This window comes from Ammospiza caudacuta, chromosome 2, assembly GCF_027887145.1.
Source record: "Ammospiza caudacuta isolate bAmmCau1 chromosome 2, bAmmCau1.pri, whole genome shotgun sequence".
Lineage (NCBI taxonomy): Eukaryota > Metazoa > Chordata > Aves > Passeriformes > Passerellidae > Ammospiza > Ammospiza caudacuta.
In genome coordinates, this window is record NC_080594.1 from 54702007 (window position 1) to 54718012 (window position 16006).

At 38.4% G+C, this 16006-nt stretch overlaps 1 protein-coding gene across 3 annotated transcripts in view; it reads right to left on the reverse strand.

Moving 5' to 3' along the window:
• DCLK1 (doublecortin like kinase 1) overlaps nt 1–16006 on the reverse strand; it is a 237884-nt gene that overhangs the window by 120893 nt on the left and 100985 nt on the right. For all 3 annotated transcript variants that reach the window (XM_058800587.1, XM_058800588.1, XM_058800590.1), the window contains exon 4: nt 1281–1380. In XM_058800587.1, the coding sequence (XP_058656570.1) occupies nt 1281–1380 (100 nt within the window). The remainder of the gene's footprint in view (nt 1–1280; nt 1381–16006) is intronic.

Below are 16006 nucleotides of genomic sequence, written 5' to 3' on the forward strand. Positions count from 1 at the left end.
GCCCCCTCACCTTTCTAATTCCCATTCTAAAAATGGCTAAAGCCACTTTTTCACCATTGGTACCTTTTGCCTTAGAGTCAACTACAGCAATTTCATTACTGCAAAGTGCAGATCTGGTGCTCTATTTTGGTTTTTATTTCCTCTAGAGGAATGCAGACTGTGTTCTTGCTTCTGTCTGTGCCTGACACAAAAGGTCATTGCTGTGCCCAGGAGACACCTCCTTTTTCAGAGTCATCCTTCAACTCACAGAGCCAGGTCTGTGCAAGTTGCTGCCTTCTGCTCCTACACACGCTAACGGAGCATTTGTCTGGACAAGAGGCCCTCCAGCTTCATGGGTTAGTCAGAAAAATACAATTACACCATCTTGAACTGTGAGAGAATAATTGCATCAAAAACCATGATGAAGTGGTGAAGCTAAACAGATACACACATAATGACTGTGAAGTGGTTATTGCTGTAACAAAATCTTCTGTGACTGATTCTTCAGCCAAGTGTTCTTTCAGACCTTTGATAGTTTAAAAAATATTAGAGATTTTGATACCAATGGATTACAAAGACACCATGGAGGGAGAAAGAGTGTAGGAGCAATAAAACTTTCACTGTGCCTTGTTATGCACAAAAATAAATTCAATGTTGTTGACAGCTTTGCTTGTTTGTTTAAATGCACAAAGCCTATAGTTAGTTTTTCTTCTTTTTCCTTACAACTGTGATTCCCAAGTCAGGAATATTCTTTGTAACAGTGAAGGTATCTGAAAACAAAACATGTATTTTCCTTAGAGAATTACATACATTGATTTCATTACTGTATTAGTCAGCCTCTGAAAAACAGAACTCATTGAATTTTCTCAGATGACTTTGTCTGCATTTGCTGATTACATTTATCTTCCACATAGAATTGCATCTGTCTTTCTTTATCACATAACTTAAACTGAATCATTAACTAAATCTCAATCGTAGATGCCGGGAGCCTAAGAAATTGTGATTAAAAAAAAACAGAATAAATTCAAAGTCAAAACATGAAAGGCCTTACCAAAAAAAAGGAATTCCACCAAACACGACTTTTCATACAATATGTAAAATTCAGGCTGAAATCAAGTTTTATGCTGCAATAGGCAGACAGCTTTATTGTTGCTTTCAATTATCTTATTTTCAGTATTTTGAATTAAAATATTTCTTCCATTTCTGAAATCAATCCAGGTGATACTACTTTAGTTTAATTAGCATGATATGGAAATCTGCCCTTTACTCTCATTGTAAGGATTTAAAAAAATACATCTTACCACTTTCATCCAGCAAGAAATCATCCTGGTAACGGAACTTTTCTGGTCCACATGCAATAAAAATGTCATCATCGCCGAAAAAATCCTGAAGGCACATCACCTACAACGAAAAAGGAAAAGAAGGCTTTGTATGAAATACCTCACCATCAGAATTGTAACAATAAATCCCTCTTTGTCTCCATCTAAATGAAAATTCTTCACTTTTAATGGAATCAACAGGGCTTCATCTCCAGATAAATTTCAAATCTGTTCTCTGACCACCTGTTACAAGTGAGAAACACTTTTATGGACACTGCAGGGAAAGATAAGACAAAAAGCCATAACTGTCAGATTTATTACATGATGCATCCATGGTATGAGGTAAACGCCTTCTGTTTGTGCACAAGGTACCATTCAGCAGTTAATGGGTAATTAATTTGCTTTTCAGTTCACATCTCCATCATTTGGCTGCAATGAAACAAGGTTACAGCTTTGTATGCAGAATGAAATGCATTTATTTCAGCAAAATCTCTCTGACAGGGAATGAAACTCACATAGGTGAACTAAGCCTCCTTCACAAATCTCTCCCTATGCCAGAGTGAATGGGAAGTTCTCTCTGAAGGCACCAAGCTGAACAGGCAAGTCAGATGAGCTGGGAACAAGTCTTCCAGTACTGAGTAAAAGGATATTCTCTTTCTATCCCATATATAAACAGTCAGGATTACATTGGTGTGTTTTTATGTCCCTACAGGAGATTTCAGAGACTTGATTGCAGTCTTTCAGTATCTAAAGAGGGCTTAGAAGAAAAGTGAGGATGGAATTTTTAGTAGGGCTTGTTGCAACAGAACAAGAGGAAATGGTTTTACATTAAAAGAGGGCAGATATAAGGAAGTTTTTTACAATAAGGATAGTGAAACACTGGAACAAGTTGCCCAGAGAGGTGGCAGATGATCCATCCTTGGAAACATTCTAAGTAAAGAGTTGGATGCAACTCTGAGCAACCTGATTTATTTGAAGGTGTCCCTGCTCGTGGCAGGGATGTTGGAACTAGGTGAGCTTTAAGTCCCTTCTGACCTAAATCATTGTATTCTATGATTTCCTTACAACAGCTTTTAGTTATTTTACAAGGCACGGCTTAAAAATTCAATCCTTCCAATCATATGGAATCATATTAAATAAAGAATCAGTGACTTTTACCAAAAACTGACTTTGGACTTACTGATACATCTCTGAAAAATTTTAAAAACTAATTAGATGTCTATCCATCTTTAACACAAAAATACTTAATAAAGTCTGTTCTCACTTCACATTCACAAGATTCTAGAAGAGTAGGCTTACTTAAATATTTTTATATTGAGTTTTGTAATGAAATAGCATACTGATGTTTGAACAGGTTAATTTCACAAACTGAGTTTCAACTCTACAGTCAGCAAAGCAACACATCAACAGTCTCCAAAAATCTACAAAACAGTTGAGAACAGTCCAGCTCATAAGAACAAGCCCCCTCAGAAAAAGCATTTAAAGTCTACAAAAACACAAGTGAAAGAGTTACCTAAAGAGATTTTGCCAGATTTTTGCATGAAAAGTACCCCCACCAGTTATCTGAAGTAACTGGTGTCTAGGGGTTATAAAATTCATGTCATCATTCCCAGAAACATGGCTGAAGGCTTTGACATCCACAACAGTTATGAGCCTCTATAGCAGGAATGACATAAAGAGGAAAAATAGAGCTACATGCCACGACTTGCTTGTAGACTACTATTCATAATTAAAACAATTTTAAAGGAAGAACATAAGCAAATAAAAAATCCCAGGAAACTGAGAAAACAACAACTAGATGAAACAAATACCAAAAGAAGAACAAAGGTTTTTCCTAAATTATCCTTTCCTTAAGCAAGGCATGTCCTTTTAAATTTAGATCCACCACAACCCCATTTCTATGACCACTGTCATCTTTACACTACACACTACCTGAACATCAACAATGTAAATATTTGACAGAGCTTTATACCATGTTCCTACTCAGTTTATGTTCTATTAGTGTATCAGCCTCAGCAACGTTTAAATAAACTCATTTGCTTCCCATCTTTCTTTTTTGTCCACAAGACATATCCTGCCTATCTTCCCACCCCATACTCCCACCAAACTTCAAACAGCTCTTCCCTTCAGTCAAGTTCCTCTGAAATTGCCACCTCTCCCACTGCATGTACAAAACTACTAATTTGCAGAATAACATTAAAAATCCTGTGATTTCCTTTTTGCTTCCCAAGTTTGACACACTTTTGGGGAGCGATAACTTTAACATTTGTCTTTATACCAAGCAGAGTATTAGAATCAAACCAGCAATAAGCAACTCTAGGAACAAAGTTGAGCTATTTTGACAGCAAACATAAATACAAATTAAATTCACATTTGAGAGAAAAAAAATAGATTTAATAAAACACAAAAATGGTTGGCTCTGCCCAGTTAAGAGGGTTTCTTTGAAGCCTAAACAAGACATTAAAATTCAGGTAGCAACACTTAACCAGGCTCAACTACGCCAATTTTTAAAGCATCTCAGTTTCAATCAGTGCAATTTAAATGCAAATAAGAAAGAAAATAGGATTAACACACAAAAAATAATTTGTGCTTAGATATCTTTGTGTTTTATTAAACTTTACACTTATAATTTAAAGTCTTCTTATGCTTGCCTCTTTTCTCCTTGCCCTCAGTTTCATACTCTGTGTGTAAAATTACAGCTTTTCTTGCCTCCTGAAATTTTAATAATTTTGGAATTATAATACTAGCTCTTAGAAAGGTTGTAGCAAGATCACAATTTCCTTTCCATCCATCTTCTTCCAGAGTAACTTCTCTTAAGGCTTCCAGTGCCTTTTTATATTGCTGTTGGAAGCCCTGAGATGTCCTTCACTGTCTGCATTTTCCATCCCTTCTGTCTCTGCATCCCTGGCCCTCTCTGCAAGTTCACACTCCTCAGCAGTTAAATTAAAAGGCATCTGACACATACACAGCACCCCCTTTCAGGCTTTTTTGGAGAGAAATCTGCAAACACTTTCTATTCACACCCAGTCATCAGCTAAGCAACAGGACCTGCTTTTTATACCCATTTTCACTTTTGGAGAAGATGGCTCCTAAAAAGTCAGAGTTTAGAAGACCAAGAATTTTTCTCACCTAAGCTGGACCATAAAAGTGTTTTAGAGGTCAGTGTGCTCTGTTGCATGTGATCAACTTTAAAATTAGTCTGTTTTTACATCAGCAAATTACAAAAGCCTCCCTTGGACTTTTCTGTTGTTTTCAAGACACAGAATCCATATTCTTTTTCACAAATAAAGTTTTATTTTTCACGGGGGGGAAAACAAAGTCAATGCAGTCAAATGTATACCTTAAATAAAAAGAAAATGAAAAAACATTGTCTGCACACACGGTACTAAATACTCTGTGACTCTTTTTAACAAAAAACCTTTCTGGTACAGAGATGTTACTTAACATTAATGGTGTCTCTCTTACACTTTATACAATTTTTTACACTAACAAATAACAGTAGCATTAGCAGGGGCCAGGGAGAGCTTGCATTGGTGCTGAGAAAGACAACAAGCAGCAGAAAGCAAAACTGATCACTAGTATTGGTTATAGGTTATAGGCAAGGTTATAGGCAAAATTGATCACTAGTATTGGTTATAGGTTATTGGTTATAGGCAAGCCACAAAAATAAAACTGGCTGACCTGGCCACAACCATAAAAAACAGAGGCAGAAAACTTTGTCAAACCTAAAGTCCCCTCAGTAAGTTGTACACAGTGAATTCCACAATTCCATTGTACACAGTGGATTCCACACAAATCATCATTGCCCTAGTAAACAACTCAAGACACCCACATGCCCCTCCAGTGGGAAGCACAGGTGTCTAGCTGGGAAGATCCCCAAATTATTTTGTACCTCAGTAGCTGCTACTTTGCTTTGACCCTCTAGTGAAAGCACCAGAGCAGCTGTGTCCCCACAAGGGACCAGGGGGGACCTGGATGGGCCAGGCACCCACAGCTGCCAGGGAAGCACAAAGCAGATCAGCACAGCTGTCCCAGAAGGAGAACAGAGAACAAAAGCAGCAAACTTGTCTTCCAGCCCAACCTCAGGACTGGCTCTGCGCCATATACACTACATACCATAGGCATTTTGAAAAATTATCTTCACTTTTCCTTCTTTAATTGAACAGGCAAACATTTGGAGCCAAAGAGAAATCTCCTAACTACTATAGGGATTTTTCCTTTGACTGACCTGAAACATTAAAGTTCACCTCTTTGTAGATGGTCTCCTTGTTACGGAGACCCTCCTTCTCATATACACAAAAGACATCAGAAATTGTGCTTCACACTGTGGAGTGCACAAGGCCCAAGAACAGCAGCTCATAGAGCCAATACCTGGTCATATTCTCTCACCAGTAAGAAAGGGCAGTCAGAAGTGGTTTGGAGGAGGTGCAGAGGGAGGGAGAAAGCGAAAGGAGAACACAGAGAAAAAGAGGGAAAGGCAAAGGGAAGCAACCAAGAGAAAGAAGAGGGAGGGAATCAAGGAGGGAGAGAGGGATGGAGAGAGTGATTGGATCAATCCTTTCAGTAAAAGCATGTAATGAAGGCTACAGATGCAATCCTCTTTTATAACTGCTGTATTCTGACTGCATTCAGGGACCTTTTAAATTCAAATTTTCAAACACATCCACAAAAACCACCGCAGAATTAATTCTTTGTGTATATCAGTCACAGCAAATAGAATACTTTTCTATTCTTTTAAAGTTGACCGCACATCAAGTTAATACTGAAACACTGATATTTTTAAATAATTAATATTCAGAAAACAAAATTTTCCACTGCATTCAGGAACAGTTCATAGCACCAGCACATTAAACCACAACCACCATGATTATTATCTCACTTGTTTGTAACAATTTCCATTGTGCTGGGTTCTTGGACAGAAAAGAAGGAGGGGGTGTTCTGTGTGTTTGTCTTACTTTAATAACAACTTAATTTGACTTAAAGCTGAAAGCTGTTTTGGAAGAGCAATGAGGAAACCTCAAGCTGGCATGTCCTCAGGCATCATGGCTGCTGGAGAGATGGAAAGAAAAGTGAGGACAAAGAAATGAGGTGGTTAAAGCAAAAGAGATGCAGAAGGCTCTAAGGAAAATTCAAGTGATAAGTAGAGGGTTTTATGAAAAGACAAAGAGAAGTGAAGCATGGCAAAAGGAAAATATGAGGTATTAAGGAAGATGGAGACATGGGCTGCCAGCCAGGAGCACACAGAGGGTGACAGAGAGGTAATTGAGGCTAGTGAGGAAGGAACAGTCCAAAGGAGGGGGCAGGCAGAGAGTGAGTGACAATTGCCTTCCAGACTTCAGCCCATAATCAGCCAGATGGGAGGTCTTAAATCTGTTTTAAAGTAGCCTTTCTGAATCTCAAACAATCTCATGTTGAGTTTGATTACCACTTCTGTGATGGTGAAAAAAGACACTAAAAAATGTTTCATCCTAGGAAAAACCTCATTGTTTGAATGACTCATGATTTTAGGACTCTGACTCATCAATTTTGTGTCAAGTTTTATGAGTTTTATTACAAAGTTAATTTTCATTTTCCTGCTACTTTTGGCTCACTCAGACTCAATGTTTAATTCTTAGGCAGGTCTCTCCAGTTATTCATGTCAAAGGAGTTCACTATACCTCTCTACTACTATTTTTCATTTTTTTTTATTTTGCCTCTGGCTGATTTTTCAAGCTAAAAAAAAACCTGAAAGCCCCCCCTTAAGACTCAATTTGATCTTTACTGGTATTTTCCCTTCATTTTTCTCCTTAGCCAAACTACATTTTCCACTAACCACTACCTTTGCAGTACTTACCCAGTATTTATTGCTTCACAGAGGAATATCTCAGACACTGAATTTATCTCACATCTATCCCTGGGAGTCAGTAACAAGTCTCATGACAGCTATGAATATTCCTGAGAGCTTATAAATAATAGAATCACAAAATGGTTTGGGTTCCACAGGATCTTGAAGTTCCCCTAGTCCTACCCCCTGAGCAGGGACATCTTCCACTAGCCCAGGTTGCTTAGAGCCCTGCTACTGGTCTTTAACATCTCCAGGGGTGATGGGGCATCCAAAACTTCTCTGGGCAACCTGTGCCAGTGCCTCACCACCCTCACAGTAAAGAGTTTCTTCCTAATAGCTAATTTAAACCTACGCTCTTTTCGTTTAAAAATATTTCAAACCATTTAAAACTTTTTGTCCTATTGCAACAGCCCTGCTACAAAGTTTGTCCCCAGACTTTGTGCAGGCCCCCTTTATGTTCTCCAAGGCTTGCTCAAAGGCAAATAAGGTTTTCTCAGGGCTTTCCCTTCTGCACACTCAACAACCACCAGTCTCTTGTGTCTTTCTTCATCCCTTGCAGGTCTCAAGAGGGCAGAGAGGGAAAATCACTTCCTAATCCCAGCAGAAATGCAGTATCAGAAGAGACCTCCTGTATTACTCCTTTTATCTCCCAGCATCTCATATCAGCTTTCCCAGTGCTTTGTTCAGCTTTGTACCATACTGCTTATTGTGTAGAACTCTGTTCAGAATATAGACCGGTGAAACAATCAACTGTTATTCACACAGAAGGATTTCACAGCTTCAGGAAAATCAGAAATTAATCATTCCATACTGCTTTTTAGGTAATTTCTGTGAAATGAGAAATCCAAGCATATCAATATGGCCTTTTGGAGAAGGGGAAGGAAAAATACCTGCTCTTTCTAAATGCATTTTGATAGCAAGTCTCTTTTCTTCCCTTTCCTCAAGGAACCTCAGGCCCTCCCTTCTTTCTGAGGAAAGGGAATTATACCTCAGCTGGAATTCACAGACCATCACATTTGAATATTTCCTTCAAGGTTAAGGCAAGTCTATTTCTCTTCCTTTTGGCTCAGGCTCTGAGGCTTTTATTCATACCCTTTCACATCTATCTGTCATTACACACATGCCATTTCTGGAGAGCCAGTCACCTACAAAAAATTTAATTTATCATCAGTGGATATGCACTTCCTCTCTCAGCTTCTGATCCAAGTTCTCTCCTCAGGTGGTGGCTTAGCTGAAGCCATTGGGAAGTATCTGCTACACATTCCCCAAGTTAAACAGCACCAAATTCATTCTTTGCTGTTGGAGTGAAATCTCCATGGTGACAACTGCACTGTCAAGCTGTGAGAGCTTTTCAGTGAAGAAGAGCAGTTTATCATGAGATTCTCATTACAAGAGTGCCCTCTGTAAATGAAGAGGAGATGGTGCCGTGGGGGTTTCTGTAAATGAAGAGATGTTACTGCAGGGGTTCAAGCTGGCTGGAGCTGCTCTTTGCCAACTGGCCTGTGTGGCTGCAGTGCAGATTAATGCCTCTGATTGTGTGTGTGTGTCCCCAGATCACAACATAAGACACCATCATAGCTAAACCACATGAATTTTCATCCTCAAATGCAGCAGAAATAGCTTGCTCTCCTGCTGGCTGTCAGGAGCAGAGGGAAAGCAAGCCAGCATCCCTATGACCTGGGGAGTCCTGCTTCACCTGCCTCATGCACACTGTCCCCTTAGCTGCATGTTGGTCACTGATGGCTCAGGACTCACTGCTCTTCATCTTGCTTCCTCTGCCACCAATACAGAGGTTTCTCTCCCTTTCTGACTGCTGAAGATGCGGTATCAGTCTACTTCTACAAAGTGTGTATTCATCAACATCCATTCTGTGATATACACAGCTCAGCCTGTATGATCTTTATAAGACTTGGTAAACAAACTGACAGAAAAATCACCTACTTTCTTCAGTTAAAATATGTATTCAGTAAAATATGTCTTTCTTGGTCAGTAAAGTATCTTGTAAGGACAAGAAAACCTTTCCATACTATGCTTTATACACTAATATCAATATATTGTTTTACTTCACTATTTTACTTTTCTGGTTTGCACTACATGATGGCATACCTAGAAAACCAGTCACCTTAAATTAGGTTTTTCAAATCACATCACATTCCTGTTGAGAAACAAGTTCACTTTATGACAAGCCCTTTTTAAAAGCTTTCACCTTAATCCTTTAAAATTCAGATAAAGATAGTAGAAAGTTTGCAGTTCTAAAGCACAGTAACTACTATACTTTGGCTCCAGACATTATGTGAAATCTAAATAATTTCTCTGTTAGACACTAATTTAGTAAACAAGCTTCTTTGTTAGCAAAGTTGAGGAAAGCAACAGACACCTTATGGGCTTATCTGTGACTGCAGTACTGAGAAGCACTGAGATTCCTGAAAGGTTTCTCTGCAGGAACCACCAACATGGCCACTTGAGACGCCTCCTGTCAAAATCTGCTTTGTGGCACACAGGACAAGAGCCACGAGAATGTGGGTTTTGCACAGGAGAAGGCTGAATCCTGCTAGTCACCATAAAATCCCACAGCAACTGCACAACAGATCAGCATGCTTATTATGGACAATTCAAACAGCAGAACAAAGTTTGTACAGGAACAGAGAAGAAAAAAAACTCTCCTCACACATTTAAAATACATTAATGTTAAACAGAGGATGTTTCTTCAGGACTATCTGACATTGATAGGATGGCTGATTTAATAGCAGAAGATGTAATTAAGGGGGGCCAATGGAAAAATAGTTAAGGCTTGATAGCAGAGTTGAACTAGATCTGGATTGTTTTTGTTTCTCCTGCTGCACTCATGCATTTGCCCTTAGCAGCTGCAATACAACACCACCCTTTAGTGGCCAGACACGCCAAGTGCGGACTCCAGCAGCCCACCGGGCTTCTGTCTCCAAACAGGTGGCAACTATTTGCTAACACTGAATCCACATAAGAAGAATGTAATTTCCTAAGAAACAGGAAATAAATATTACTCTAATTTCTGATCACTTAGCAAAATAAAACCTCCTTGACTTCAGGTGTTTGAATAAGGCCTTGTTAGAGGTACTAAAATGGTTTTGGAGGCTGACCTTCAGAAAGAGTATGTTCAAGGGAAAAAACTTACCCAGATTGAAAAGCTGGGTTTTGCTGAAAAAAGATACCATGCCCCTGTGAGCTTTTTATTTTTTATCATGACTGAATTCTGCTCTTATATACTCAGAAAAACTAAGTACAGAATATGTTGTCCATGATTTAAGGAGCAACGAATCCTAGTATGGCTATATCCTCTGTCAAGATGATGTGTACTTTTACTTCACCATTCACGTAATTGTACTCCTGCAACTGCACTTGTACAAAAGCAGATGGTTTCAGAGCAGTCTCTTAAACTACCTTAAGCACTGGTCAGTGTGTCCTTCAAAAAGCAGTGACACTTGCAAGATCATGGCTGAAGGAGGCCTTTCTAAGAATTGCTTTTTTATAAAAGAAAACCCCACAATCTGAAGGCCATGTAGTAAAAAACTCAAGCTGCTCTGCCATCACCAATCACGTTACAAGCAAAAATATTATTTTTTACCTCAGTTGGAATAATACTACTTTCTAGAATACCACTGCAGATATATTAAAAAAAACTAAATCCACAGCTTTGTTCTGTCTGCTGTGAACAGCAGAGCACTGGACTACTTTCTCATGTCTGTGTTTAAAGTTTTTCAAATATGCAAAAACAACCAATTATTAATTCTCATTGTTCACATTTCATGACAAATTTTCACTGATGATCCTTCTAGTTGCTTAGAGCAGCTAAATGAGGAGGCAGAGACCAGCTAGGTGAAAAAAATTCATTAAAAAGAAAAATGCAGTCAGATGCCAATTTCTGAAAATTATAATTACAGGTTTGGAGATAAGAAGAAAATCCCTTTCAAAAGTACAGACAAAAATGTTTTTCAGGGCAAGCTTCTAGTGTTAGGTGAAATGAATCATTTTGCTCAGTCATGTTCACTGTGTTTAGTAAATGCATTATATTGGCCCATTACCTGAAACATGAATTAGGGGGCCTGCTACTTCTGAAGTAGTTTTATTGCATTTCATGCATAAATCTCAAAAATATGATGCACACAATCAATGTTTCTCAAAAACCACTTTTTCAAAATACCTGCACACCAGTAAAGCCTTCTGAGTGCAACTTCTCCCTGAAATCAATACAATTTTCCAACAAAAGCCACTCTCACCATTTTACCTGACAGTGTACAACACTGTTATTTCCATTTTCAAGCGAAAGATCTATCCATCTCATGCCAGAAGGCAAGTATGAATCCTTGAATTAACTGTTAGAACAGAAGCATTTGATTAATTTTTTACTTCCGTCCACTATGTATTTTTCTAGTGGTCTGCTTATTTTTGTGAAGTTCTGCTCAGCAGGAGGTTTAAGCTGGATCCTACTCTGCTTAGCTGGCCAGATGCTGCTCTCTACCTTCCCAGCTGGGAACTGTGGGAGCAAGCTACAATCATTTTTTGAGACACTGGGAGATCACACAGCCTTCCCTTGGAGACACAGCTTCTCTGGGAACTGGTCCAAATAAAATTTACTGGCTGTCTGGATCCAAATCCAGATGGAAAGCTTTGATTGGTAATTTTGCTTTAGGTACTGCAATCCCTCTATTACAGATATAACAGAAATTATATTATAAATATATCTCATTTTATATATATATATATATATATATACACACCATTATGAAAGCATCCAGTTTAGAAACAACCATGACATTAGGTGGCATTCCAGGAGTAGATTCCTGAAAGACCTCTAAAAACAAGATTTTCTTTTGTTTTTCGATTCAGAGCAACCTGCCTCAGCAGAGCTTTGTCAAATGTGGGAACATTTCTGGCTTTCTTGTTCTTGTGAGAGTGTGCACTACAAAAGTAGGTTGAAGCATGAAATCTGTAAGAGTTAATACCTGAACCGAACCCATCACACCTTGTGCCTGCAGCAGAAACAGATCTCAACTACCGATTTCAAGTAGCAGATGGACTGTGCAAAAATATATATAGCTACCCAAATGCATTTAGAGATGGGAGAGTTATTTTCCCTTCTTTGAAAGCATTTTAATTCCAAAATCCCAGTGTATCACCTTAATATCCATGGCACAATGTTCTCATGTTAGCTTACTGACTAATGATGAACTCTGGTGATAATGCCATAAACTCCATTTCTTTCAGGCATGATCATTAATAAAATGCATGCAGGACAGCACTCCATCACAAACTGCCTGGAACATAAGTGAGAGGTGTAATGGCTTTTGGCTGCACACTCATGCTAACTTAAGGCTCACCATGCAACACTGAAAAAAGGCGACATGGTTGAATTCTGAAAAAAAAGGAGGAAAAGGGAAAACAGATGTCAAGGTTTCAACAAGTCCCTGCACACTGCAGCTGGAACCAGTACAAAAACAATGCAAGTCTGCTGATAATGGAGCATTTCATGTAATGATAAGGACAATAAAACAGCACAAAATGCAAAAGCTCAAATGGCTAAACACCTTTCTCAAATTCCATAGGGTCAGTTGGGCTGAACAATAACAGTAATCCTTTCAATAACCAGATCAAATGATTCAACCATTAAAGCTCTTTATGCTCAAGAAAAGTGAAAATTGAGAGATTCTCTTTCTTCTAAATGCAGAATACGGACAATAAATCTAAAATCCAATCCAAACAGACATTCAGACGCACACTATCTCATTACCATCACTCTTGAAACTATTTGGCAATAATTTCCATTATTACAACAGATGTTAACAAGATGGATAGAGAGCATGTTAAATAAACATTAATATTAATATATAAGTGTCTATGCAGCAAAGCCACTGTTCAAATTATTTATTTCCCCAAGAGCATTTCTTGGGAAATTAATCAGGGAATTTTCCTTGCTAATAACTATTAAAAATTTAAGGTATATCCATTGAAAAAGACTGTATCATTCAGAAAAAAAACAGTAAGGGATGTAAACATGGTCTGCATGTGTAATCTGTACTCTGGCGAAGTGATTCTTGCAATTGCCATTCTCCCTGGGCTTTGGCTCCTTAGGACAGAGCAGCAAAGGTAGGAAATGTGCAGAGAGAGAATCCAACCTACAGAAATTTACAACGTGAAAGAGTTCAAAAGCTTAAGGATGAAGAAAGAGCAGACACAGGCAATAATCACAAAAACCTGGAATTTTAAGTCCAGCTCTGTGAAGGGACACCTTGGTCAGAACACTGTCTCCACCAGGCAGACTTGTTACAACTTTTGAGATTTCTCAGGCATGCTGAACATGGAGATTGCTTTCTCATGTAAGAGTTTCTTACTGGAACAGAGCCTGTTGCTTGTGAGTGCTTCAGTACAGCAAGTCCTGGGACATTACTAAATCTAGCAAGCAAAAAATAAGCAGAGTTTACAAATCCATGGATATGACATGAACCATCAGGATGAGAGCTGACAACAAAGAAAGCAAGCAAAAAATTCAGGCCAGCACTGGGATAAAGGATTTTTAAAGTACTGCTACACACAGAGTCACAACTGATTTTTGACAGATCTGAGAATTAAAAAGAAATCTGCTAAGATGTAATCAGCACAAGTTACAAATAAATCCCTGCCAGCAAAAGATAGAATAAATTAATGTTACAATGAGAGTTAAGAGCTTTCTCAAGCATATCTGAAAGTTCCAGCATGATGACATAGAACAGAATTCCTTCAAAATCCCTTCTATTTTTCCAGAAAAACTTTTTTAATATTTAAGCTATAAATGGTGAAAGGAGGTACTTTTATGAAAAATCAATATCCAGAGCCCTTAATTTTAAGACTAAAATTATTATAATACACTGGTACTATATCTTCAAAACTACTTGTTGCCTAAGAAAATGTAAATGAAAAGTTTTTGCTGACATATCCTTCCACATTAATCACTAACCTGACTGTTGTGTATTTATAGATTGCACAAGCCAAAAGCATTGCATTCATGCTTAATTTAATCTGTGCACCCTAAGGTTGACTTATTTTAGGCTGTAGCATAGCTTAGAGGAAACATGTGGAGATGTAGCAAAGGAATTTGTTTTGATTATTTTTGACATAATAAGATAGATCAAACTGACACCCTGATGCAGATGCACATCTCTGCTGGCAGTGCAGCATCACTCACATATAAAAGCCATACCAAAAATACCGGCCAGATGTGTTTGGAAATGCTATGCTGTTTAACAAACATTCAAAGACTTGACTCAAATCCAAAATGAAATCAAAAAGATGAAGCAATCTATGCTCAGGCAGTGCAGCCCCAAATAACTTGTTGAACTGGAGGTCCAGAAGCACAGCAAGTTATTATTCTGCTAGGCTGTTCCTTACAAAACTTTATAATCTTTTGAATTGTATCCCCTGTGTTCTGATTCTACTACCAGTTATGAACTCAAACTTAATAGCCTTCAGCTACAAATCCGTTACTTCTAAGATCTTACATCTCATAGGGAATGATGTGATAAAGCAACATTACAAAATGTAGGAGAATTTTGCACATTTGCAATTCAGAAGGCTGCCAGGCACAGGTAAGTTCTAAAGAAAAATACAATCACAGAAAACAGCACCAAGTTGGAGAGGGAAATTTGCACCAAAAGCAATTTCACCTGTGATAACACCTTGCAGTGTCTCTGAATTTTCTTTTCACTTACTGATGCTCTTCTGCAGCACAAAGGGCAAGATCCCCAGGAGCGCCAATCTCTACAAAGCACCCGACCTCATTTTTTGCATCCAGAACAGCCCAGGAAATGAAGTTCTGTCCATCTACCCGTCTCTACACATCCCATGTGTATCAACATAAACTGATCTAAAAATCCCAGGATCAATTTGTAGCTGCCAACATAATGAACCAAAAAATGTCTGATCCATAAGGAAAAAGAAAAGGACCCCCCCTCCCCCCCCACAAAAAACAAACAAAACAAAAACCCACCAAACAACCAAAAAAAACCCAAAAAACAACCCAAACCAATTTTTTGGACAAACCTTCTTATCTCTTCTAATTTTAGGCATATCTATGAAATGTCATGGCCTGAATCTCCCTCCTGTGCTTGCATTTGGTTTTGGCAGCAGTGGTTTGCGGAGTTCTTGGGTGTTTTGTTAACTGAGAAATTGTTAACAAAGAAATAAGTTGTCAGCTCAGAAGCAAAGCAGAGGAAAGGTAAGTACCTTAACCACCTGAGAGCAAACATGGAACCATGGATACACTAATTGTTAAAGCTGGGTCATTTGTGCAACACTAAAAATTATCAAGTGAGGCAAAAGCAGAAAGAAGGAACTGAATACACAGCCCACACAGTCACAGATGGTGACACACTGATGGGGATGGAAGCAATTATGAGCCAGTCTCAGTCCTGGGACTATGCAAGGAGTCCTTGAATGATATTCACAAACATTAGGCATGTGACAGGGGATAAGCACTCTCATATTAATGGCAAGGCTCCAATTACTCCAACTGGTTTCATTAGTTTGGAAGTGATGTTAACTCCTTTCAGCAAGTGTAGGTAGTGCTTAAAAAAATATGAGAGGATTTTCTTTCTCAAAAGATAGTGCAGTAATAACTTGATATTGGAATCCAAATTATAAATCTTTTTACTGCTTAAAGGAAAACCTAAAAATGGGGAATGTGAACACAGAAAAATCACTTTCACAACCAAGGTTGCAGAGTGCTGCCATGTGCTTTAAAACCATTCAAGGGCTCTCAGCATAGTTACCCGTCTCAATGAAAGTTAGGCATATGAGAAACATTTGTTTATGTTAACTACATAATTACAGTTTTCTAGCAAATTTATAACAGGCAACAGATTCACTTAGCCAAAAA